Below are 27,719 nucleotides of genomic sequence, written 5' to 3'. Positions count from 1 at the left end.
AAGACCGTCTGGGGGGGGGAGCATATGAATGCAATAAAGTCCACAAACTATGGGAAGTCTGCTGTGGCAGAACATTTTTGGGAGAAGCAACATCAAATCTCCCCGGAGGGTGCTGTCATCACGGATCATGCACAGGGGTTCTGGGACCGTAAATGGCTTGAGAGTTTATGTATTGGGGCAGCTAGCAAATCCATTAATAGAGACAAGGGTGTACACTTACATCCCCTCTTTGAAACCATGGTGCTTGGGCGAGATGAACGGTTTCAGCTAGCGCACTCCCGAGCCATTTCCGGTTCCAGTGCATAAATGGGAAATTCCGGCTTTACTCCCGAGGAACCATGTGACGAGTGCCGTGGATCTGCTATTTACGGATGTGCCACACAGCAGAAATATGCTGTTGAGAAAGGAGATCGCTCTCTCCAAAAGCTACAGGGTATTTTATTAATTGTTTTTATCACTTTTATCATCATATTTTATATTTTTGTATTTTATTGTAAATTAAATCACATCAGTTTTAGACTACTATGTATTTTATTTTATTTCATTTAATTTCATTTTATACGCTCGTATTTTATTTTATTTTATTTTATTGTAAATAAAGTGTTTTAGTTGCAGGATTGGAATTTGTTTATTTGAATACCAGCTGGTGTAAAGTCTAATTGTTCAATATGAATTGTCCCAGCCTTGTAGGCCTATTTAGAGAAATTTTTGTTTTTCTTCCATTTGTAATCATATAGTATTAAAAATATCAGAACAATGAGGTTCAGTTTGTTTCACATTATAAATAATTAAATTAATTGAAGAGGCTTACCTCAGTATTTCTTTATGAAACCCTTCAATTCTGATTCTCACTATATTACTTAAATTAAAATTGTATTAATTATTTAAATGAATTTTTTCAGCACCTGAAAGAGAAAACAGTCTAAAATATCTGGTATCAACAATTTCTGGCTCTGACTGTGACAGTTGGAACTATAATAAATCATCCTAAGTACAACCGAGTGAAAAAAAAAAAAAAGACATTAGCAGCATAAAATAAAATATATAGAACAAATGGAATTACGAATAAAATATACTATCCTTAAAGCTAATGAAGCTTTTTCGACTTAGTGTCATGTTTACAGGTAGTATAGAAGCAAAATGTGTATGGTATTTAAAAGGAGAAGAGATTTAACTACTTCCCTGGTGCATATATATGAACAACCAGAAAGTCCGAAATGTGAAAGGGGCAACAAAAATTAAAGGAGTTTTCATGAAATTTCATTTCTCGACTATTATATATTAATAATTAAATATTACTATATAATTAATTTAAGTAATTTCTATAATTTTAATTTAAGTAATATAATGATAATCAGAATTGAAGGACTTCATAAGAAAATATTGAGGTTAAGTCTCTTCAATTAATTTGATGTAATCAAAATTGATGTATATAAGCAAACAGTGTTAATATTAAATTAACACTGTATATAAGCAACAGTGTTAATATTAAATTAACACTGTTGTTTATTATATGTAATTCTGCATCTTATGTGATAAAATTTTATATGTTTTGTCATTTAACTTGGCTTAGCAAAGTAATAATTAAAATTAAAAAAAAAAAAAAAAAAAACCCTCCTGAAGCAGTTTCTGTAGTTAATATCTTCCATAAATAGCTATTTAATTTACATGCAAAAAAATAATTTAATTCCTTACAACCATTCAACAATTTACATTAGTCAGACTGGTTACTGTTTATGCAAGTGCTCTTTGACTAGCTTATATAGCTGTAATTTGTCAGAGCAGTTTAAGCTAAGTTTGGAAATCCAGTGAGTAAGTAACAGTGTTAAAAAGCAAGGATGCTACCTCTTTGCATGGATTATTAAATAGAAAATTGTATCCAAAATTATAGATTCTCTCTCTTCCCCCCTAACCTCCTCCTCAGTAAGTATGATTATGCATGATAAACGACATAGCTGTTGTTTTAATTTGTAACTGTTATACATCAAGCTGCATGACTGTACGTTAATAAAAATGAAACTCGCCTTTGTTATTACATGTGAAAAGTTGTGAAATATTTCTCATTTCACATACCTCGATAATTATTTATTTATTATTATAATTTTTAATGACCAATTTTACAGCTGAAAGCTTGAAGTACTGTTGATTATCTATTAAGATTCTTGGCAAAGTTTATTATCTTAGTACTCACCTCTAGATCCGTATTGGTTAGGGTTAAATTTACATAAAGAAAAGTAAAAGTTTCCAATTATATTAATAGATTAATTAATTTAAAAACATCTCTAGGAAGAGGAGTGCACCACCTTTTTTCTGGTTATTTATAAAATTATATGAAGAAGATTCGTGTGTTGAAAAACCAAGAACTGGACGAGAAGCTTTCGATGTTGTCGTCATCAGTTGGCAAATGACATGACTTGTAAGTGTTGATTTATAGTATCGTGGTACCCAGGATGTATTACGTTAAACATGTGGAAATTTTATTTGTGTGAGCTGCCATATTGGTGATAGATTCGTGGCTAATTTAGTGTTTAAAATTTCGAATAATCTATTTTGGCGGAACCATTCTATAGCTAGGGCTTCATACTGAAATATCTTATAATTTGATTTAAGTGTAATTAGTGTAATTGTGTTATCTATTAATGGATCATGATTAAAAGAGTGTATGTGCTGACTGAGTTCATTTCCTGGTTGGTCTGATTTGAAACTATTGTTGGCTGTTCTGGAAGTTCCATATTTTGTGTTGGTGCTACCGATGTAGCATGCGCTACATCCACATTGGCATTTTATAAGGTATATTATATTGTTTGTCTTGAATATTGTATTTATATGTTTTTCTGTATTTGCTGAAAAAAGTACGTAGTTTATTATATGATGAAAAAATCAGTGTAATGTTTGTCCCTCTAAAAATATTCTGGAGCTGAGGTGCAAATTGGCTATAATACAGAAGTGTGATTATTGTATTTTGTGTATGTTCAGTACTAATGTACACCTAAAAAATTTAATCTGGTTTATGGGGGGGGTTACTTCAGATTAAATTTTCTAACTTGTAGGAAAGAGATCATAAAAGGAGAAAATAGTAAATATAAGGTATTTAGGAGTTTGTCATGCAAACCAAAAAGTTCAGTATAACCCCAGAAAGTTATCAATAAGTTGTTGAGCCATACATGATGGATTGAGAAGGTTAATATTACTTGTAAGAGGCTGGTAAAGCCAGAAAAATGCCATCAGTGTAGGAGTTGAAGTTGTGGTGACTTGAAAAGGAAAGATTATGGCTGAGAACAGCAAGCTGAGAGGGCTCTTCCTTGGGCAAGTCTAAACTTATATTCCAAATACAGATTGTGAATATGTTAGAGAAGATAAACGTGTGATCATAAAATAAACTGTTGAAATAGAGCGGTGGTTTTTGACCTTTTTTTAATAACGGCACCCTTAAGTAATTTATTTTATTTTGTGGCACCCCTATCAATTTTCTGCCTATTAGATCTGATTCTCCGTCTGTGTATATATATATAATCAAAAAAATGTTATATGATAGTTATTATAATATAATTATAAACAAAATTACAATTCATAATACAAATTATATACAGGGTGTTTCAGTTAAACGTTTCAGAACTTCTAAGAGGGGTAGGGTACATCCTGACAACTCGAAATCATATAGCAATGTGGGGTCGGAAATGCTTTCCTGAAGCGGTGTTGTACACAGAAGCACCATAAAGAAAAGAGACCGTAAGTGAGAAATCGTTTTAATAATACATGAAAAGAAGCAAAAGGTACATGGATTAAAGTAAGTGTTCGAGGTTTCTTCCACGGGCTACAATGCACGCCTCACATCTCCGACGCATGGACATCCGAACATTCTGGAATACTCCAGGCGAATTTCGAATTTCTTCGGCAGCTACTGCAATTCTTGCAACCAGCTCCTCAGCATTGTCAACAGAGGTGTCATAAACTAGCGATTTCATATGACCCCAGAAATAAAAATCAAGACATGATAGGTCGGGAGACCGAGCAGGCCAACGCACGGGACCACCACGTCCCGTGCGTTGGCCTGCGAGATCACCTCATCGGACCTTACCTGTTATCGTGTCGTCTAACTGGACCTATCTACTTGATCTTTCTGCAGCAAGTATTGCCACAACTTTTGAGAGATGAACAGATTTCTGCATCGACGCAACAGACAATGTGGTTCCAACACGATGGAGCCCCTGCCCATTATAGCGGAGATGTTCGTAACTACCTGGATGTCACATTTGGTCAACAGTGGATCGGACGTGGTGGTTCCGTGCGTTGGCCTGCTCGGTCACCCGACCTATCATGTCTTGATTTTTATTTCTGGGGTCATATGAAATCGCTAGTTTATGACACCCCTGTTGACAGTGCTGAGAAGCTGGTTGCAAGAATCGCAGTAGCTGCCGAAGAAATTCAAAATTCGCCTGGAGTATTCCAGAATGTTCGGATGTCCATGCGTCGGAGATGTGAGGCGTGCATTGTAGCCCGTGGAAGAAACTTCGAACACTTACTTTAATCCATGTACCTTTTGCTTCTTTTCATGTATTATTAAAACGATTTCTCACTTACGGTCTCTTTTCTTTATGGTGCTTCTGTGTACAACACCGCTTCAGGAAAGCATTTCCGACCCCACATTGCTATATGATTTCGAGTTGTCAGGATGTACCCTACCCCTCTTAGAAGTTCTGAAACGTTTAACTGAAACACCCTGTATACTTATATAATAATTTTATTCTTTATGTAGAGGTACTATCATCAATTATAGATGACAAAATTAAAAGGATACCATATAGTGAATACCATACACTATTTTATAATGAAATAAACATTACATTTAAAAAATATATAAGTTTAAGTAACTTAAACCAAAATTATAAGGCACCCCTGGAATGTTGTTACAGCACACAGGTTGAAAATCACTGAACTAGTCATCAGGGGGTTCTGAAATGCAGTAATTGTTCTAGAGCAGATATAGCTGAGGACCAACAACAAGTGAATCAAAGATAACAGTAATATCAAGAAAGAAGCATTAGTGAAGATTTTCCTTTTTCTGCCATGTTGCATGAATTGTGAGAATAATTGAAGCAGGCACATTTCAACTAAATGGGCTAAGATGAATAATGAATTGACATTGACCTAGAAGTAAAAAAAAATTTTGCTTGTTTAAAGAGAATTCTGTTTGAGCTTTAGTAAAGGGGAGAAAATAGGTTTAGGCCTAAAGTCTTTTTGGTTATTGTGGTTCATATTTGGAGACAGAGTAATCCTGCGGTGTTTTCAATTTAGGGATACATGGATATGTGTGCTTTGGTTGTAGAGATTTGTCAGGATCTATAGGAAGAAAATTGTTGATTTTCAAGTAGCAGTTGGCAATATCATCTATTCCATTGCAAGTTTTGGAGTTGACTAGCCACTTTAAAGTCTGAGGATGAAATGGAGATTTTAGCAAGCATATAACAACATAGAGGGTCCTTGAATATGGGCATTGCATCAATAGATGGGATGAGATCAAATCTGGTAGTGTGAACCAACCAGCCTGGTCCTCAAGCTGGAAGTATAGCTGAATATCCACATTACTACCATGTTGTCTAGTAGCGTTCGTGTTTTTTTTTTTTTTTTTTTTTTTTGATGGAGTACATTTTTGAGATCATGAACATTTGTTTCTTTTGTTGCGTGACTAATCTAGAATTTTTCTGATGTTTGGGTTGTTGTAATGCCATAACATTTTGAAATAGGCGAATCCAATTTCTCATTATTTATAGATTTTTTGGTATACTTTTTAAAGTTTTCCATGTTTCAGTTTTAAAATATCATTTATAAATATAAAAGTACTTTATAAAAACACTTTTTATTATTGAAATGTTTATTATTTTAATTTTATCTAGATTCCTTATACTTACCTTGGAAATAATTGGCCAGTCAGAGTAAGTTTCTGTTAATTTGTCTCTCTCTCTCTCTCTCTCTCTCTCTCTCTGTGTGTGTGTGTGTGTGTGTGTGTGTGTGTGTGTGTGTGTGTGTGTGTGTGTGTGTGTGTGTGTGTGTGTACGCTTTGCTGTACTGTGCTGTGTTTTCTGTACATGAATGCATATATAGAATGTCTGCATTTCATATAATTGGATAGTTAATATCTCTCTCACCCTCTCTTTGAAGCAGCACAAGGAAACATATCTGTCTGAAAGGCATAGGGTGACACTAATATTCTGATTGCAATAATTCCTTCAAATAACTTGTTGCATATTCTTAAGCAGCTTATTTTGAAGTGTTGTTACTTGTGGTAAAAACAAGAAAATATATTTAAACAAATTAGTGCTGATAACATTAATTACAACATTCAGAAACAAATTTATTTCATACAGTAGAAGTTTCTACATTGTAAAATATATATGCCTTTCTTAATACTGATGAGTCTATCATCTATGTTTGACTTAATACGACAGATTGTCACCCTGTCATTCTCATTTTTCAAAGTCACCTGACTTGGGCATCTTTGATTTTCAAATTTCTCTCTCTCTCATAGCTGATATTGCACTCTCCTTCCATGATTTTCTAGGGTGTCCTCGTCTTCTCTTCCCTTGTGGTATCAACTCAAAATTTTAGGCCATCTCTCTTCATTCATGTGTAGATGTCCAGACCATCTCAGCCTTCTGTGTTCTCCTGAAAACAGGATGATTAAAGTACACTATAAAAAAGTTTCATTTAGCAAATTTAAATGTTTTTTGTATTCTGGACCTTCTTATGGCATATAATCTTTATTTTGAAAGATTTAGACACTTGATTATACTAGAATAGGATGTAAATGCAAAGGAGTCATCATCAGACTTAAAATTAATATCTGAAGTGACTATGCAAAAGTTGTAAAGCAGAACATAGTTAACAAATAGTGAGGCTAAAATATTAGGAGTAGTAAATATCATGGAGATCACAGGTTGTGACATATTGCTAAGAATATTTAGTAGGTCAAGGTTTTGTTTAGCATAACTGCAGCTATATGTACCTTACAGAGTTCAACTGGTATCAGGAAACAGGTACTTCAAGGAGCTAAACAAAGTTGCCATAATCATATGTAACTTACAATATACAAAGCAGTAACACTCAGCAAAGCATGGATTTTGTGAGTGATTTCTGAATGTAAAAATTAAGCAACAGAAGAATATATAATTATCACAATTATTAGTAGTGAACAATGATGCAAGAAAGCAAGCTTATGCTGCAGCATCACCCAAGGGGTGGGGGGGAGCTTTCATTTCACCTCATCATCCCCTTTAGTAATTTGTTTAGTTCTTCCTTGAATTTATTCAATCTATCTACTTCCACAATGACAGATAGAAGTTTGTTCCATCAATCAACCACCCGCTGGCTAAAAGAAATTGCCACACATCTGTTCTGCAACCATCCTTATCAGTTTGAATTTTTTTATCTAGTCGCCAAATGCTATAATATGCAGAACTGAAGTCTTTCTTGGTAAGAGAACCCCTTTGTTCCCCTCACAAATCTCATTGCCCTTCTCCGTACCCAATCCAGGAACTCTATATCCTTCCTAAAATGAGGTCTCCAGACCTGTATGCAGTACTCAAGATGTGGTCTGACCATTGCCTTATACAATGAGATAATCACCTCTTATGTCTGTTAGCATAATTCCTGTATATCATTGACAAAACTCCATGGGCTGTCCAGGCAGCCTGTCTACACAGCTCAGAGAACTCCATATCTGACTGCACAATTACCCTAGGTCTTTTTTCATTCTCCATTTCCCTGAATGCAGTACCACATTGTACGTTAATCTGGGATTGCCATTCTCCATAAGAAGTACCTTGCATTTGTCAATGCTAAACTTCAGTTGCCATTTCTCAGCTCATCTGCCTAATTTTTCTAAATCTTGTTGTAGTAGCATACATTCATTACTGTCATTAACCAACCTGCCAACCTTTGTATCATCTGCAAGCTAAGACATTAAGCCTAATATACTTTCATCAGTATCAATAATAAATACAGAAAACAGCAATGGGCCCAGCACTGAACCCTGGGAAACTCCACTAAGTCCACAAAGAGCAGTGTCCATTGATAATCACTCTCTGTCTTCTTCCATGCAACCATCCTTTTATCCATAGAAGTAACTTGTCTTTAATGTCACGCTGCTTTAATTTGTGCAGCAGTCTTTTATGTGCAACAGTATCAAAAGCTTTCCTGAAATCCAAGTATACAGGGTGATTCACTACCAGTGCGACAAACTTGCAGGAGGTGTAGGGGGTACAAAGACGAATCGCAATCACATAGCATTGCAGGGTCCAAAATGCCTTCGTCATGCGGTAGAGGACGTTGAACGGGAGGTCGTGTGAACAGGGATCCCACTGGAAGTCAGCATTTGCGAACCGGTTCCCGAGGCAGTAGGATGGACGAGGATTCAAACGTTGAACTGGCCGACATGCACCTCACGTATGGAGCTGCGGACTGTAACGGGCGGGCCGCTCTGCGCTTGTACCAGGAACGTTTCCCACACGGGCGTGCTCCTCATCATACGATTTTCGCACGTGTGCACAGAAGGTTACGTGAGACTGGTTGTTTCGTGGGAGATACCATGAATCGAGAGCGAACGACGAGGATGCCTGACAATGAGGAGAACGTCCTACGTCTTGCAGAAGGCAATCTGAGTATGAGTACTCGAGCGATAGGCCAACGATTGAGTATTTCTCAATCCACTGTATGGAGGATACTGTCAACAAACCAAATCAGTTCATACCATCTGCAACACGTCCAATCATTGGAGCCTGCGGATTATCCACTCCGGAGGACTTTTGCCTCTTGGTTTCTTCAACAGTAACGGTTCGCAAATGCTGACTTCCAGCAGGATCACTGTTCACGCGACCTCCCGTTCAACGTCCTCTACTGCATGACGAAGACATTTTGGACCCTGCAATGCTATGTGATTCCGATGCGTCTTTGTGGCCCCTACACCTCCTACAAGTTTGTCGCACTGGTAGTGAATCACCCTGTATAATATTGAAATTATTTTTTTCATCTAGTTCCTTTGTGACTGCATCATAGTATTCAGTCAGATTGTTCACACAAAATTTCCCCTTGAAAAGCCTAGCAGCTTCTGTGATTATTTCCCCGAATGCTTCCATTTAGAATTTACTGTTGGTAATGTCAGCATTTGTTCCCACTCTATAAAATTAAAAAATGTCTGAAAGCACTGTAGTCACCTTTACGAAAGCAAAAAACCCTCCTGTACCCTTGATGGTAGTTATATCTTTAAGTAAATTCAGCATCAATACATTATGATCACTGCCACTTAAATGTATGTAATTTAGGCATGTGACCATTTTTTTAAATATTCTACCATATTGCAAATTTTTCTCATCCTTGAATTGCAGCTGTGAAAGATAATACTTCTGTTGATTATTGTAGTGAAGCTGTTTATAGATGTCCAGGTTAGGGCTATTGACCATCAACAACTCAAAGGCAAGGTTGCTCCTCTACTCATTGCTGTTGATGCTTGAGCACTACTCAGCTACTCAATGCTGTCCATCTACTCAGATGTTTTGTAGAAGCAACAGAAACACAGGTGTCAACTCAAACCATCTGCAGTCATTTGCACAAACATGGAATTTATGTGAGAAGGTTTATAGTGTGTGTTCCATTTAGCACTTGACATTGCAGGGCCAGAGGAATGGCACAATTCACTTTTCATAGATTAATCCATGTATAAGCCTGTAGTGAGATTCTTGTTAAGGCCTAGCATGAAGTGAAAGAGGAATTAAAACACAACCCTGTTTATATATTGGAACGCAATTAGGTCTGTGGAGGTGGATTGCTTGTATGGTATGTCAGGAACATGACCCTGAATGCATGCAGATATGGAGATAAGATCCTCCTCTGACCCATGGTCCTTCCTTGTCTTGCTGCTGTAAGTGGACAAAACACTCCACCCCATAGGGCACAGCTGATAGCATGAGGGTATATCTTTATGGATTAGCCTTCCTACCCCTCACCCCAATCAAAATCCTGTTGAGCACATCTGGGATGAATTAGTAAGACATATTGCATTTCATCCAGACTGTTTAGTGACATTTAATCAGCCTGGAATAGCACTTACCTGCTACAACAATTCAACATTTTATCAGTGCATCTCAGCTGCGAAACATGTCTGGTGGATGCTGGGGATTGCGCACCATATTGAAATTATCTGTCCGTGATGGTGACAAAATCCCTTACTACAAGTTTCAGTACTTTGCTGCTAGGCAAAGTTGAACTGGCATTCAGGAGCCACCCTACATAAGAAACAAAACAAGTACATTTCTACTAGCTCTCCATGGCAGCATAGTTGGAAAGATACATTGTTGCCTGTCACTAGGGCTTACAATACCGGTCAAAATCTTACTACCGGTATTCCAAAAACAAACGTTTTTCTCAATAAATTTTGATGACAATTAGGTGCAATAAAGTAAGGAAAAAACCAAGTACTGTAATTACTTGAATTCATGTTTTAAATAAACTTTTATTGCAATAATAAATATTCTGAAAAAAAATCATTAAAATACAGTTATTCTAAAAACAAGAAATACATATTGTTACTTCAAAGTTTAGTTATGTTTAAGCATCCACACTATCTGTCTGAATAAAGTGAGCTCTTAAGAAACATAAGCAATCAATAGTATGATCGTTTAAAATGGATCTAATTTCTAGTTATTGAACTATTTTTTAGCAAAAACAGTTAAAAGTATTTCATTAATTTCCGACTCAAGTTCATCTTTTAAAATCTCATTGGAGTCAGGCAATTTCTTATTTTGGAAAGAATTTGCGGAACACTGTTGTTCTGTTTCATGTTGATTTTCCCTGGTTGAATTATGTTCATCATTTTCTGAAGAAGAAAGACGTTTTATTAAGTGAAGCATAATTTTCACTGTAGTATCTTTACTGAGTCTGGGAGAGAGCAAAGAGTGGGGATAAAGAATAAAGAAGAGAGCAAAGAGCGCAGTTAAGGACAAATCAGATTGGACCCTCAGATTGGACCCTTATGTAATGGATGTGAGATAGTATTAGATACCATAGCTGAAGTTGCAGATGAACTCAACAGTTACTTTGCATCGATATTTACATAAAAAAAAAACCTTTGTGTCAGTGAGATATTATGGAAGTGAAGTTGAAAAAATGTAATTTAATGATGTTGAAATTTCAAATGATTATTTAATGAGAAAGCTTTTGCACCTACAGGTGAGTAAGGCTCCTGTGGTTGATGGCATATACTCTATAATCTTAAAGGAGGCGACAAGTGAGTCCATTGAATCAGTAAGGCTAGTTATGAAAGCATCACTGGATTCAGGAGAGATTCCGTTGGATTGGTGTAAATTGGAACATAAAGGCGGTTCTAGAAGTGTCACGGGAAATTACTGACTGGCCAGTCTAACTTCAGTAGTAGGGAAAATCGTGGAGGCAATGATCAAAGGTGGAATTCAGGATAATTTAGATGGAAATGGAATTCTGTAGGATACACAGCATGGTTTTGTAAAGGGAAAATCATGTTTAACGAATCTGGTTAGGCATTTTGACAGGTCACTCGTGAGCTGGATTTAGGGAATAATTTCGACATTGTTTATTTGGATTTCAGAAAAGCATTTGACTCAGTTCTACATGAGTGGTTACTTTATAAGTTGGAGCAAGCTGGAATCATAGGGAAAATCGTTAAGATGAATAGCACAATGGCTTGACGGCACCAGGCAGAGGGTTGTAATAAATGGTTATTCCTCAGATTGGGTTAATGTAAGAAGTGGGGTTCCCCAAGGATCAGTATTGGGACCACTGTTGTTTTTGATTATCTTAAATTACATCTATGAAGGGATGGAGGGCGTGAGGTCTAAACTTGCAGACAATTTAAAGATCAGTAGAGTAGTTAATGATTGCCGCCAATCAGAGCTTCTTCAGAGTGACCTAGAGAGACTTCCGGGATGGTCAGAAAAGTGGCAGCTATGCTTTAATTCAGCAAAATGCAAGGTCTTACACCTGGGGAACAGCAACCCCAAAATAACTTATACACTTGGTGGAGTTGAACTAAAGTCAGTAGTGGAGGAACAGGACTTGGGAGTTACGATACGGTCAGACATGAAGTTGTCCGAGAATTATGGGCAGGTTGCAATGTCGCATGGTATTCTATCGTAAAAAAATAATTAAACAATTTTTTTGTTTTTTAATTAGTACCCAAAAACCTGTATTTTTTGTATCAATACCGGCATTTCAATACTGGAAAAAAATGACTGGGATCCTGGTATTCGGGATCTCAATATTGTAAGCCCTACCTGCCACTCGTTTTGAGAGGTCTGGGTTTGATTCCTGTTGCTGACTGGAGGAATTTAGTCCTCTTCATTAGTGGCTATAGTTAACCAGTCTTAGGTGGAATGTTTTTCAGCCCACACAACAATGTGAATTAGCCTGTGAACAAACATTTCTACAGACTAATATACATGTACTTATGAGCGTGTGCTTGTGGGGGGGGGGGGGGTATTTGTGTAATATCACAAAACTTTCTAGTGATGACCAACAAACTGAATCAACATAAATTTAAAATAAATAAATAATATCTACATAAAGTACTAAATCAGATATAAAATATAAAATAAAAGCATTAAATAATAAAATATAAAATAAAAGCATTAAATAATAAAATATAAAATAAAAGCATTAAAATACAATGAAATATGGACATAACTAATAAAATATACAGTAGCTTTTGAGGTGAAGTGCCCCTTCATCAGCTATGTGTATGGTACTTTGCTACTGATGTGCCCTGTTCCAATAAATCTATAATTACAGTTCACTATGGTGAACCTTTTCAAACAACACTCATCAGAATTTCTTCACCTGCATTATGAAATATATGTAGGCAATCGTATTTACCCAAATATCGTTTGCACATGCTATCATCCACCACCCAAATGCCACTTGCGTTTCCTCATTATCATGCTAAAATTACCGTCCATCCTCCAAATATGTCATACCCAGTGACTCTAAAGGTCACTAAGATAGTACAAATTAGTCATCCTGACATACTAGTTCTGCATTCACTGTTTTCCCCAAGTGCCATTCTATTTCCTGTTAAATCTTTAGGCTAAGCTCTTTTGCTTTTAGTGCTTGCTTGGCACCATCTGTCTACCTTCTTCTTGGTCTGCTTCTTTACCTGTTACCATTCATTTTTGCTTTGACTAATCATCCTTTAACTACCCATCCTTCTTTCATCCTTTCTACATGCTCATAGTATTTTAAGTTTGCTTAGACATTTGTTACCCAATATTTTTTTCCCCTTATTTCCTCAGTTTTTAATATGGCCTTGCTATTGCTTCCATCTGTTTCATTTGTTTTTTTAAAACTCATTTTTTAAGATTTTTGATTTCTTCCTTTATTTCATATCTGCCTCTTAGCTCATATGAGAGTCACTCAAAAAGTTATTTACCTCAGTAATAAGGAAATGCCATAGCCTATTTTTTTTTATTAACAATATATGTATCACCTTGAGTTCAATACATGAGGGCAAAGAGAGAAAATACCTGGGGGGGAAGTGTTTTTGTGTCTGAAAAGCTGTTTAATCTGGACTGTAGAATTTAACTGGTTTAACTTCTGGAATCCACAATCTCTCAGAGCAGCAATTGCTTTATGGGTCTTGAGAATAGGAGCATTGTCATGAAGATGCAAGACACCTCATGGCAATATCTCTGCTCCTTTATGGCCTCTCTTAAATATTTGAGAACAGTAGCTTAAGCATTTTGATGATTTCTTCTTCTTCTTCTTACGTGGTATGTAGTCTACCAGATGAATTCCTTCCATATCCCAAAAAATCTTCCAAGCAGAGGATCGACTTCTGAATTTTTTGTGCAGAGTGACCCATAGTTTTGTTTTTGAATCTCACTACTGAATTCATATTTCATCACCAGTTACAAGTGAATCTGCATCATGCATATGTAAAATTTCCTCACAGATTTCAGCCCACACTGTTTCTGAAGAGGTGTGCGCATTCTTGCCGCTCAGTGAGCGGATCTTTAGCATGGCCAAGTGTTCGTGGAGGATGTTACTGACCATTCTCCATGAACCTTATGAATCCTTCAGAAATATTACATTCTCTAGTGATCATGAACACTTTAATATGTCTAGCCTGCATAACCAGGTCTTCAGTTTTTTGCTGCTTCCAAGCAGGGAGTTATCCCCTCTGTATTCTTGATCCCATTTAAACTGCTTACAACAAAGTTTTATCTGATATTCAGAAGGAGCAACATCACCATATACAGCTTTCATCTGTTCATGATTAACTTTTAGTCCATTTCATTCTTTTGTCAAAAGTTTGATGATATCTTGATGCTCCTATTTCATGAAATTTATGTTTTCCTTTGGGTTTTCTACTTTAATATTTTTTCCATTCTTCCATTAAGGTTTAACTTTTCACTGAACTTGTGCAAATAAGATACAGACATTTGAGAGTAAAACAGTTTTTTTTTATATCAAGCATATTTATTGTAAAGGTAGATAATTTATTGAACAAGGTTAAAGTAGATTTAAACTGTATTATATACTGCTAATTTTGTATTTTGGCTTTTTTTTTTTTTTTTTTTTTTCCAAATGAATTTAACTGGCTTCCTACACCTGCTTTACTCATTACATTGTTTATTTCCATGTCTTATCTTCTACCTTCATTAATGCCTGCTTCTATTATGCAAAAAATTATTAACCTGTTCCAATTTTTGGCTGTTTAGTCTATACTATAGATTTCCTTGTCTCTTACAGCAGTCATCATCTTTGATTATGTGTAACTAATTTTCCTACCAAATTTTCTACAATCTTTATCTAATTGATCCAAATTTTTTAAATATTTGCAAGATGCTATTTAACAGCACAATATCATAAACATATATAATGATCCAGCACTTCAATTAGAGCAGATGTACATTCTTTTATTAAATAATGAAAATTATAAAAACAAGTAATATTAAGGTTCATCCCTGTCTCACACCAAGTTTAACCTTAAGTCAGTTTTCAGTGCTACTTTTGATACTCCCTGGAAATTTTTTATATTTTATACAAATTTTATATTCTCCGTAAAATATTGACCATATTTTTATAAAATTTGGAATAGCAGTTTTTAGATATTTTGTTGCATGTTTTTCAGGTTTATAAATCCTACAGTTTCTTATTATATTCCTATGAAATTCTGTAGTTTGTCTCTTCAATAATTTCTATAATTTGTCTTCTCTGAGATAATGCAAAACTTGAGTGAAAACATTCAACTTTATTTCCCTTTTATATATTAGCTCAAATAATGCTTTGTTCCAATCTTTTGGAACTTGTTTTTCAGAAAACTGAGGGCTGACTGTAGAGGAACCCTCAGTAGGGAGTGATTACACAATTGTAAGCTGGATAATTAAGAAAGAGGTTGCAGTTATGAAAGGTAAAGACATGGGTTTTAATTTCAGAAAAGAACATTATGATAATCTAAAATACTACATGGTCTTTATTAACTGGGCAGATGGCATAAGGAAGGTGAATAAAGAAGTATGGAATACCTTAAGAGAAATAGTTACGGAAGTCATGAATGCATATATAACTTTACATGCCAGTCAGTTTAATAGAACAAAAAAATATATGACATGGATGAAAAACAGAGCCTTAAAAAATTCGGAAGCTTATAATAGATATAAGTTGAATTGTAATAGTACTGCAGAAGGGATTATGCTGGCAAAGGCTAATTATGAGAAAAATCTGGCTGAGAGAGGAAAGAAACAAGGAATTTTTTCATGTATATGAATATAAAGAAGAAATGAACATATCAGATTGGACCATTCTATAATGGATGCAGGAAAGTTGTAGATAACCCTGCAATTGAACAGATACTTTGCATTGATCTTTATAAACGAAAGACTCTTTGCAGAGAGGAGAACAGTATTGATTGAAGCTGAGAATTATGTAATCGGTATGTTTAAATTGCAGAAGATTGTTTATTAGAAAAACATTTGAACCTGAAGGCAAGTAAGGCCCAGTGGGGTTAATTAGCATTAGTTGAGGCATATGATGCAAGAAAGCAAGCTTATAGAGCAGCGTTTCCCAAACTTTTTTAGTTATGGAACACTTTTCATCTCACAACATATTCACGGAACACTTACGAAACAAGTTTAGTAAGAGCCAAAGAACTGTTGCTAATATTTTATTACACACGGTCCACTGTGCATCAGGAGCATCTTCATTTCCTACACATGTAAAGCCAAAATTCAAATAACTGTCATTATACTTTCGTTATGGTCTCTTATTAGTTGGTTCCTGTTTTTTTAATTCGGATTTCTGGGGAACAAAAGGCTGCGATTGTTCATCCTCACTTTGAAGTGTAACAATATTGTGTTCGTTTTCATCGACCACAGTTGTACTACTAGAAGTACTTTGCTTTTCGTTTTAAAGTTCCCTTTTTAACCACAAATCTATGGTCACATATTTTAGTAATAATATTTCGAAATACTAATAATTACAAAAAAAGAAATTTATACAAGGAAGTGAGTTTAGTTATGATATCGGTCCACTTCCTCCTCTCCTTCAACCCATTTACTCCAGGCTAAATCGCATACGAATGGCATACTAGATCACCACATTGCTACTTTTTCGTAGGTATCATTGCCTCTACGCATACTTCTCTATGCAAAGCCTGCCAAAATAAAGTGTTCTGCAGTCTATTTGATTATTAGTCTATACCGGTATATTAATAACCGAAAAAAAAATTATGTTAAATGTTATAATGATACAAAAGTGTTGTAGGCTACAAATATGCAAAATTTATTTATTTTATTTATTTTTATTAATTATTTTATTTATATTTATTTATTTATTTATATTTATTTATTTATTTATATTTATTTATTTATTTATATTTATATTTATTTATATTTTATTTATTTTTATTTTTAATTATTAATTATGATTTTTTGCAGAACACTTGTTCACATCTCACAGAATGTGAGACAGTTTGAGAAACGCTGTTATAGAGCATCAGCCAAAACAAAAAACCTTCCCATTTCACCCATTCAGGCACACTCCAAATGTTTATCTAGTTTATCAGGCACACTCTAAATGTTTATCTATCAACTTCCACAACAACAGATGGAAGTCTGTTCCAGCAATCAACTACCCACTGGCTATAGGTAAACTTCCGCACATCTATTCTACAACAGTCTTTCCTCAATTTCAGTCTATGTCCTGTCAGGTTCTTAATCTGAGCAAGAATCCCATCAGCATTGAACCTGGTCAAACCATTCGAGGCTTTGTACGCCTCAATCAGAATACCTTGCAGGTGCCTAGTGTCCAGATGCTGCAACTTGCAGAATTTAAGCCTGTCTTGGTAAGAGAACCGTTTTGTTTCTCTCACCAGTCTTGTTGCCTTTCTCTGTACTCTTTCTAGCAACTTTACGTCCTATCTAAAGTGAGGCCTCGAGACCTGTACACAGTACTCAAGGGATGGCCTGACCATTGCCTTATACATTAGTGTAATCACCTCTTTGTCTCTGCTAGCAAAATTCCTATATATCATTGAAAAAAACTCCATGACCTGCTCTGGCCGCCCACCTGCATTGCTCAGAGAACTTCTTATCTGATTTCAGAAGTTCTGATATTTTCATATCAGAACTTCATATGCACAATTACCCCCAGGTCTTTTTCATCCTCTGCCTCCCTGAGTGTAGTACCACAGAGTTGGTACATTTATCTTGGGTTACTGCTACCCATATGCAGTACTTTGCATTTAGTAGTAGTAGTAATGGAGGCATGTGATGCAAGAAAGCAAGCATATCGAGCTTATGTAGCATCAGCCAAAAAAAAAAATTCTGCACATGTATTCTATAACTGTCTTTCCTCAATTTAAATTTATGCCTTCTCAGGTTCTTAATCTGAGCAAGCAGAAGAATCTCATCAGAATTCAGCATGCGCAACCCATTCAAGGCCTTATACATCTCAATCAGATTACCTCCAAGTGCATAGTCTCCAGCCACTGTAATTTGCAGAACTTAAGCCTTTGTTGTGTAGAGGACCCCTTTGTTCCCCTCACCAGTCTTGTTGCCCTTCTCTTTACATGCTCAAGCAACTCTACATCCTTCCAAAAATGAGGTCTCCAGACCTGTATGCAGAACTCAAGATGTGACCTGACCATTGCCTTATACAAAGGGATAAACACCTCCTTTTCCCTACTAGCAAAATTCCTGTATATCATTGACAATACCCCATGACCTGCTCTGGTAGACTGTCTGCATTGCTCAGAAAACTTAATATCTGACTGCACAATTACTCCCAGATTTTTTTTCATTTTCTACCACCCTAAGTGTAGTACCACACAGTTGGTACATTTCTCTGGGGTTACGTCTCCCCTGCTGACCAGGCTAGCCGAATGGGTAAAGTGCCTGCCTAGCAACCCAAAGGTCGTGGGTTTGATTCCCGCCTCGGGCTTGGATCAGAGTACTGCAAAAACCTTGGGAGGTGCATTATGGCCACAGAAGCCAATGCACCAACAACTACGAAAAAAAAAAAAAAAAAAAAACCCTTTTCCCCTTATGCAGTACTTTGCATTTGTCAATGTAAAGCTTCAGTTGCCACTTCTCAGCCTATCTGCCCAAATTTAATAGATCCTGTTGCAGTAGTACACTGCCATTACTGTTATTAACAATCCTGCCAACCTTTGTATTATTTACAAACATTAAGCCAGATATTCCTTCATCAGTATCATTGATAAATATACAAAACAATAGTGGACCCAACACTGAACTCTGTGGGACTCCACTAATAACATTAGTCCACGAAGAGCAGCGCCCATTGATTACTACCCTCTGTCTTCTCCCACTCAACCATCCTTTTATCCATCCTTAATACCATTCTGCTCCAATTTGTACAATAGTCTTCTTAGCTAGATTATGGAATAGCTGCAGGAGAGGAGACAGAGGATTGTGATTAATGGTTGCTCTTCAGATTGGGCATGTTAGAAGCGGGGTCCCTCATGATCAGTGCTTGGACTTCCATTTCTGATTTTCTTAAATTACTTTAATGATGGGATACAAGGAGTGATATCAAAACTTGTGAGTGATATTAAGATCAGGAGATGGGTTCACTGTCAAGCAGGACTCCTTCAGAATGATTTAGACAGGCTTCAGTGACAGTCAGAAATGTGACAGCTACTCATATGTTTTAATGCTTCAAAGTTGCCCTTTGGAAAGTAACAGTTCAACTTGCATATTAGAAGTCAAATTTGAAGACATTACAGGAGGAGAGAGACATTTGCAGATGACAAGGAGGGGTTGTTGTGCCCTATTGATCATTCACTCCTGTTACTTGCATAAAGCTGTAATGGGCTGTACTTGGAATACTGCATGCAGGCTACACAGACTTTGAATATGTGGACTGCTGAGCTTGGTAACTCTGCATCTTAGAGGGGGATGCATTTGAGGTCTACCCACTTTAGAGGATAGCAAAGTGAATCAAGATGAAATTTTCATGTTTATAAATGATATTAGTTATCATAAATTAAAATTACTAGGAAAGAAATATAAAGTGGACTTTAGGAAGTTTTCTTTTAGACGACTGGTTGTGAAGCACCGAAATAAGTTCACTCCATGGGTGGTTGGGGCTGACAGTATGGGAAAATCAAAGGTCAGCATCTGTGTGAGGAGTAGTATATGTAAGAATGGTTTTAATTGTTTTCATAATTTTTTTTATTTTATTATGCTGGTGCAGCAAAAACCGTTGGCTTCCTTGAACCATATGGCAAATACTAGTACAATCTCTGGATTAACATGATGTAACTACCATGGCATTATTTTTCCTCCAGATTTCAATATGTCAGGTTTCATTTTATCTACACATGCTACATTTATAATAGAAATAGTATCCAAAATTTACATCGTTTGAATCTTTTAGTGTAGCACTTATGTAGCATCAGCCAAAAAAAAAATCCCCAATTTCACACATCTATTCCCTCTATAAGTTTGTCCAGTTCCTCTTTGAATTTATTTAAACTATCAGCTTCCACAACAACAGATGGAAGTCACATCTGTTGTACAACTGTCTTTCCTCAGTTTGAATTTATGCCCCCTCAGGTTTGTAATCTGAGCAAGCAGAAGAATCACATCAGAATTCAGCATGCTCAACCCATTCAAGGCCTTATACACCTCAATCAGATCACCTCGCAGGTGCCTAGTCTTGTGGCACTGCAACTTGCAGAACTTAAGCCTTTCTTGGTAGGACCACCCCCTTCTTTGTACTCGTTATAGCAACTCTACATCCTTCCTAAAATGAGACCTCCAGACCTGTACACAATACTCAAGACGTGGCCTGACCATTGCCTTATGTAAAGGGATAATCACCTCCTTTTTACTACTAGCAAAATTCCTGTATATCATTAACAATACCCCATGACCTGCTCTTGCAGCCCTGCATTACTCAGAAAACTTCATATCTGACTGCACAATTACTCCCAGTTTTTTTTTTTTTTTTTCCCCTCATTTTTACCACCCTAAGTGTAGTACCACACAGTTATACATTTCTCTGGGGTTACTTTTACCCATATGCGGTATTTTGCATTTGGCAATATTAAACTTCAGTTTGCACTTCTCATCCTATATATGTCAACTAATGTTTAGTTTCCAAGCTTTGCAGTCTGCACATTCTCAGCCCTTCTTCATATGGCATTGATTAGCACCCCTTACCAGTCTGGTTGTCCTTCTTTTGAACCCTTACTAGAAATTCTATACCTTTTTTCAAATGTGGCCTTCAGACATGACACATTATTCTAAACGCTGTCTTACCGCCCTTGTGGGTATCGCATTTGGTATAATCACTATCCTCCCCACACCAGTTAGAAAAGACCTGAGTTCAAATCCTGTCAATGATATGAGAAATTTTTATTGGCCTTTTTCAAAGTGTGGCTCAGTTAGTCGGTCTGCAGTGAGGGTAGCGGGCTTTTTTTCTCCTGGAAACTTGAGATTTTCATCCAGAAAATTGGCAGATTGACCACAGAACACATGCAGTTTACAAACAAAATATATACAATGCAATATGGCCTAAGTCACTGATGTGCCTAATATCTTAAAACAACAACAGTCACAGCCTTACTATTGTCTTATATAAAAGAACAATGACATCCTTTTCTCTACTTGTGAAGGTTCTGTATATCACAAACAGGATGTGCCTTCCTAGCTACCTGTTTATTTTGTTCTTCAGCTCCTTCATTTAGAAAATCATCAAAGGATCTACTCTATATATTTAAAATATCCCTTTTTTATCTCTTAAAATTTTTTATTCACCTTTATCATTTTAAATTACTTTAGTTATAATTTTTCTTCCCCATTTCTGAGATTTTTAGCTAAACACCAAAACTTATTTTCCATCTTCCTGATATTTGTTTAACATTTCTTTCCTTTTTATGTACAGTCGGATCTCTATATAACAAAATCGATTATTCCTTTGAAAAAAATTTGTTATACAGAAATTTCATTATAAAGAAATATGACATTTTCAACAATGAAAAAGTACTGTAAATTCAGAAATATAGTAACAGATGGAAAAGAAGTGGGAATGAATAAATTTTCTGATATTTTAAAATAATTTATTAATACGTACATATTAAGAAATGTCTATTTACATGATGCCCACAATTTATTAGTACTTTTAAGAATTATGTCATAAAATATTTGGTTATATTTTGTTGTACACTGGATTCTACTGTACACCATTCATAAAAATGTTCGCATTTGTTTTCTTTAAATACGCTCCAAAATGTTAGAATCATTTGGATATTCAGCTACTATGACATCGTTATCAACTCCTAAAAATTCTCAAGAACAATTTCTTCGCTGATCAAACCTCGCTTTGAACTCTTTCCAAGATTGCTCAATGTCTTCTAGTAGTTCATTCCTCTCGTCTCTGTTAATTAGCATTTTAGCAAACCTGCTTTTGTGAAACAATTCTTAATCATTTGCGTCACATCTTGACTCCACACTTTCACCAACTTTGATATGCACATCCACAATTTTTTGCATGTAGCGCATTTTCAAATTTTTGTAATGCCTCGGTCCATTGGCTGCAGTTAAGACGAATTATTCAGAAGGAAGAAAACAAACTTCACACTTAAGTTTCAAAATTACCAAGTGAAAGTGGGCAGGGCAGTTGTTGACAATCAACTCTTTTTTTTTCTTTCTTTCATCTTTCTGTTGAAATTTAAAATTTACTGCTCAAAAATTTTGCTTGTCATTCAAGGTTTTTATTGTAGTTGTAGTCCAACTCTAATGACTATACTCCTTTGAAACATTGGGGTTATTTACTTTTGCCTATTACCAAAAGCTTCAATTTTTCATTACTAGCCATATTTGCAACCAAGAGTGTAATTCTCTCCTAAAAAAGAGCATCATGACCACCTAAAAGTTAGTGTCTTGTTCAGCAAACATTTAAAAAATAGACATGTTTTCATCAACATTGAGTATGTTTTTGTAGTCATAGTCCTCCATAATTTTTTTCAAAACTGTTTCTTTCCAATAAGTATATTCTTCTTCGATTGCAACTCCACTATCCTTAGAAGTAACTTTTTTGAGTAAGTCACGATGCTCTTTAAATTTGTCCAGCCAACCAGAACTGGCTTGGAATGTTTTGTGCCCCAGAAGAGATGCATACTCCATTGCCTTTTCTTTATTAATAGCCCTGATATCAACATGTTTTGGTCTCGAGTCAACTTCATCCACTTAAAAACTGCGTCATTTACATCTTCCTAAAGGCATAATTTTGCACACTTCCGACTGGGTCCAGTTTCCTCAAACAGTTTGAGAATCGAAACAGAAATTTTCAGAATGGTTGACACTACTGGCAGGTACATCAAATTTTAAAGCGATTTCTTTTTCTTTTTTTTAATACCGCGATCTACACTATTAAGCACTTCCACCTTTTCACACTATACTCAAGGATTTCCTCTTAGACACTGTAAGATTACTTGCACAGCAGTTAAAACTAAGCTTAAATTAGGGACCACTTGTAGCTACCATGTAAACAGAGACAGGTGAAATTTAGTGAAAGTGTGGATGACTCATTTCTCCGAAACAGCAGATGAATTTCGAGATAAAGGAAAATTACTGTCCTAATTCTCTAATGGGATCTTATGGTAGGAAATAGGTTGATCAGAGCCAATGCCTACATCGGGAATTTGCCTTAATCTTTGCTAATGGCTGTGCACAGCTGACCAGCAGGACTTCTTGGCATATTACTGTAGTTGTATAGGTTTTACTTCTTTTTAGCCATTGCTGACCCACTGTTAAAATGTTTTAGCTCTTAATTCGTGTAATTAAAGCCTTTAGCTATTAAAAGCTAATGGGATTAATACTTAAGTCCTTTTTTTTAGCTCTTAATTCGTGCTTTCTACAGCATCAGCTCTATTGCCTAAAGGCCAGAGGTGCGAACAGTGCGTACCCAGGTCTTTCGAAATTAGTTCGTTATATGGAAATTTTCTTTGTTATATGGAAACTATTTTCAATGTAATGACCAGGGGGAAATCAAAAAGATCGCTACATTAGAAAATTTCGCTATATGGAAGTTTGTTAGAGGTGCAACTGTAGTTATTAATTTTTAGATCATGAACTTCATGGGTTTGTTCTTTTATATGGTTTTTATATTAAATTTTAAGATTACGTGATAAAAATATATTATCAAAAGAATATTAAGATTTTTTCTAGAATGAGGAATAAAAAAATATATTGTTTCTTTATAATTTTGAACAAAAATTCAGATTTTATGAATATTATCATCTGATTGTTGTTTTTTTAGTATACAGCTATTGATCCTGGAGGCCGACATATAGCAATTGCTGGGCAAAATGGACTAGCCCATTATTCCTTGTTTCAAAGGAAATGGAAATTATTTGGAAATGAAACTCAGGTTTGTTATTTAATTGAAAATGACAAATTATTTTAATAATTTGATGATAATATATTGTGCAAAAGAATAAATATATTCTCTACTGCTATTATTGTGTTTAAACATATTTGCACTTTATATCACATATAAATAGTTCTAAGTGTATATCTAAAAAGTTATTCATCTGTATTTATTAAAGTGGTTTTGTTTATGCTTTGTCTGGTATGACCAAAACTAGGTTAGAGGGGTTTACAATTAATTATTTTGGCATCGGATACAATTATTATTTCGTATTTAGCAGTCATGTACGCTTGAACCAGTCTGCTCAAATGTATGTGCATCACTGCAGTGTTTCCTAACCTGTTGTTCCCCTTAATGTTTGAAAATCGGTTTGCAGGAGTTGATAATAAAAACAGCTTTTTTTTTTTTTCCCCTTGGGGTAGGCAGCAATCCCATTAAGAGTAATGGGAGATGGGAGATACAGGTATGCCCATAAAACTCTAACATATGCTTCCTATTTTAAGTATGAGTACTATTAAGAAAATAGTTATTAATATATCTGCATGTATAGCTTTATATTTGTTGTGTTCTGTGGTCTCTATCTCAAATATAAAAGTGATCTGTATCTGAAAACCAACTTCACACCAACCAGTACTTGAAAATATTTTAATACTGTAACTAAAAACACTGTATTTACAATAAAATGATTAAAACTAGTTTAAAATATTTAAAATATTTAAATAAAAACAATTCAAATATGACTGAAAACAGATATTAAAGAATGTTAAAAATTAAAATACACTGTAACAACTGTAGCTTTCGGAGACGGCAGTCTCCTTTCTCAACAGCTTACATTTTGCTGCATGCCACATCCTTAAAAAGCAGGTCCACGGCATTCGTCACATGGTTCCCCAGGAATGTGATTGGTATTTCCCATTTGTGCACCAGAACCGGAAATGGCTCGGGAGCACGCTACCCGAAACCGTTCATTGTGTCCCAAGACAACCGTTTCAAAGAGAGGGTGTAAACGTACACCCTTATCTCTATTAATGGTATTACTGGCTGCCCCAATGTGTAAGCTCTCATGATCTGTGATGACAGCATCCTCGGACGATACTGTCATCACAGATCATGCACAGGGGTTCTGGAACCCTAAATGGCTTGAGAGCTTACGCATTGGGGCAGCCAGTAATACCATTAATAGAGATAAGGGTGATACCATCTCTTTGAAACGGTTGTCTTGGGACACGATGAATGGTTTCAGGTAGTGCATTCCTGAGCTACCTGAAAGAGAGTAGTGTACATCAAAAGGTGGTTTGATGAGATCTAGTGCAAATGATACAAGTTAATACTCAGTTGACTGAAGACAAATGGTAGCTATACAATCCAAGGAGTAAATAAATCCAGTGGTGATGAAATGTAGTATAAATCCAGAGATGGATATTCAAAGGTAGGGTTGTGAGATATCAAATCTTTTGGAGACCGTAAAGTAACTTTAATACTTGAAAGATCCCAAGACCCATAAAAATTGTATTTACCTACATATATTAGTATGACAATATGGCCTTAGTTGCTAATGCTCCTAAAAAAAACAAAAAAAACCCAAACCAATCTTTTATATATATATATGAGGGGTGATCATTTAATTTGCAGACTGGTGTCATCATCTGAATCTTCTGGCGATTTCTCCTTCTCAAAATACTCTCCTTTGAACTTTACACCTTTTGCCACCCACGCATTAAATACTTGCAAGCCATTTTTTAAAAGACTGCACAAGTGCTTCTATTGTGGCTCTGTGAGAATTGTTGTCAGATGCAAAATGCTTGCCTTTTAGAGCTTTCTTCACATGTGGAAACAGGAAGAAATCATACAGGGCTAAGTCTGGTGAATAAGGTTTATGTGGCAGTCCTCAGCACCTATGGCAGTAATCACTGGCTGCACAATATTAGCCATGTGGGCTTGGCTAATATTGTCTTGGTAGAGAAACCACTTCACACTGGAAAGTTCTTGACGTTTTTCACAAATGGCTTGGCGAAGATTGACTCTGAGAACCCCAGAATATGCTTCTTTATTCATAGTTGTTCCACAAGGTACAAAATATGTAATGAGAATGCCTTTTATCTCAGAAAACACAAGAACCATTTGTTTTTCAGCTGAACGAGAAGCTCGAAATTTCTTAGGTCTTGGTGAATCAGAATGCTTTCACTTAACTGTTTTTTTTCTCTGGATCATAGTGAAAAATCCAAATTTCATTACAAGTCACTATTCAATTTAAAAAGTTTTGACCTTGAGTTTCAAAATAATCAAGCATTTCTTTGCACAAGTCTACTCTTTGCTGTTTTTGTTCTGGAGTCAAATTGTGTGGAATCCAGCGGGCACAGATTCATGACATTTTCAGGTGATCTTTCACAATTTTCTGAGCACTACCATATGAAATAGACCTTCTAACAGCTAATTCACAAAGTTTAATTCATCTGTCTTCATCCAAGATTTCCTGGTCTTTTGCAATTTGATCAGGAGTTGTTGAGAAGGAAGGCTGACCAGGTCTTGGGTCATCTGCAACAGACTCATGACCTTCACTGAATCGCTTGTGCCATTTAAATATGGCCGTTCTACCAAGACACTCAATACCGTACACTTCATTCATCTCTTTACTATTTCCGATGCATTTAAGCCCCGTTTTGACACATTAATGAATCACATATCACTGTTCAGTCTGTTTGTCTGACATGCTACTTGCTTCAATGCAATCGTCAGTGATACGCAGCTAAAGAAACTCTCTTCACACAACACTAGCTCGACAAGTACTGGCATGTGCACACGGAGTTTGCCCAGTAGTGATCAGGGAGAGTGCCTCTAGCAACAGTTATAGATAGTTCACATGGTACACATAAAACCTTGCACAGTCCGTGAATTAACTGGTCACCCCTTGTATATATATATATATATATACAGGGTGTTTCAAAAGTGATGGTCAGTAATTTTAAGGTGAACTGTACAAACTACAATATGCAAAAAGAGCCAAGTAAACATGGGTCCTTAAGTGAATCATTTTCGAGATATTGCACATTTGGCCCCGGGTGCCAAGCGATTGTGACTAAGCGATTTCTCTGTGCTTTCACTGCGATTCTCAAAAGGTGAATTCTAGTTCTATTTTACGTTCTTCTCCTTAATAAATCCTTTTATTTAATAGCAGCTCTTTTTTTCAAAAGTACTGATCGAGAGCAAGAAAGGAAAGTAACCTTTCTTTTTTCATATTTAATAGACTAATCACTACTAACTTCGCTTGGTCACACCAGGCACTGCTCCTGCCTCCCCGTGGCGGGGCCGGTAACCTTGGCAGAAAAGTCCATCTGCCAGGGGCTAAGAGGAGCCAACATGGAAAAAAATATGTTTCCAACTATAGAGTCGACAAGCTGTCGACCAGATACCGAAAATAAACATGACTCGTCACAAGCAAAGAGGTTGAAAACAAATCCCTCGGTGACAGACTTACCAGCATTTTTAATAATGCACTCACTATCAGAACAGCCTCTCAGTAAGCTATCCCCTTTTCTAATCCAAAAACATCTGGAAAGTATTGCAGGGTCTCCCAAGACGGTTAAGAGACTGCAATCAGGGGACTTACTTGTTGAAACTCTAAACCACAGGCATTCTGAAAAACTACTAAAAATGACAACTTTTGCTGGTATTCCAGTTAACGTAACTCCACATGCAACCCTAAATACATCAAAGGGTGTAATATCTAGTTGGGACCTGATGAATGTGACGGAGGAAGAAATTAAAGAAGAACTTAAGGAACAAAATGTCATCGCTGT

The 27,719-nt window shown here is 36.0% G+C and overlaps 1 protein-coding gene across 2 annotated transcripts in view; it reads left to right on the top strand.

Annotated features, from left to right (window-relative positions):
* Rich (Guanine nucleotide exchange factor subunit Rich) overlaps positions 1 to 27,719 on the top strand; it is a 579,939-nt gene that overhangs the window by 203,982 nt on the left and 348,238 nt on the right. For both annotated transcript variants that reach the window (XM_090378010.1, XM_090378009.1), the window contains exons 13-14: positions 5,895 to 5,933; positions 23,812 to 23,922. In XM_090378010.1, coding sequence (XP_090234136.1) covers positions 5,895 to 5,933; positions 23,812 to 23,922 — 150 coding nt within the window. The remainder of the gene's footprint in view (positions 1 to 5,894; positions 5,934 to 23,811; positions 23,923 to 27,719) is intronic.

The sequence above is a fragment of the Mastigoproctus giganteus genome, chromosome 7 (assembly GCF_048544385.1).
Source record: "Mastigoproctus giganteus isolate SK-2022 chromosome 7, ASM4854438v1, whole genome shotgun sequence".
Classification (NCBI taxonomy): domain Eukaryota; kingdom Metazoa; phylum Arthropoda; class Arachnida; order Uropygi; family Thelyphonidae; genus Mastigoproctus; species Mastigoproctus giganteus.
The sequence above is the reverse complement of the archived record's forward strand: the minus strand, read 5'-3'. Positions and strand labels throughout refer to the sequence as shown.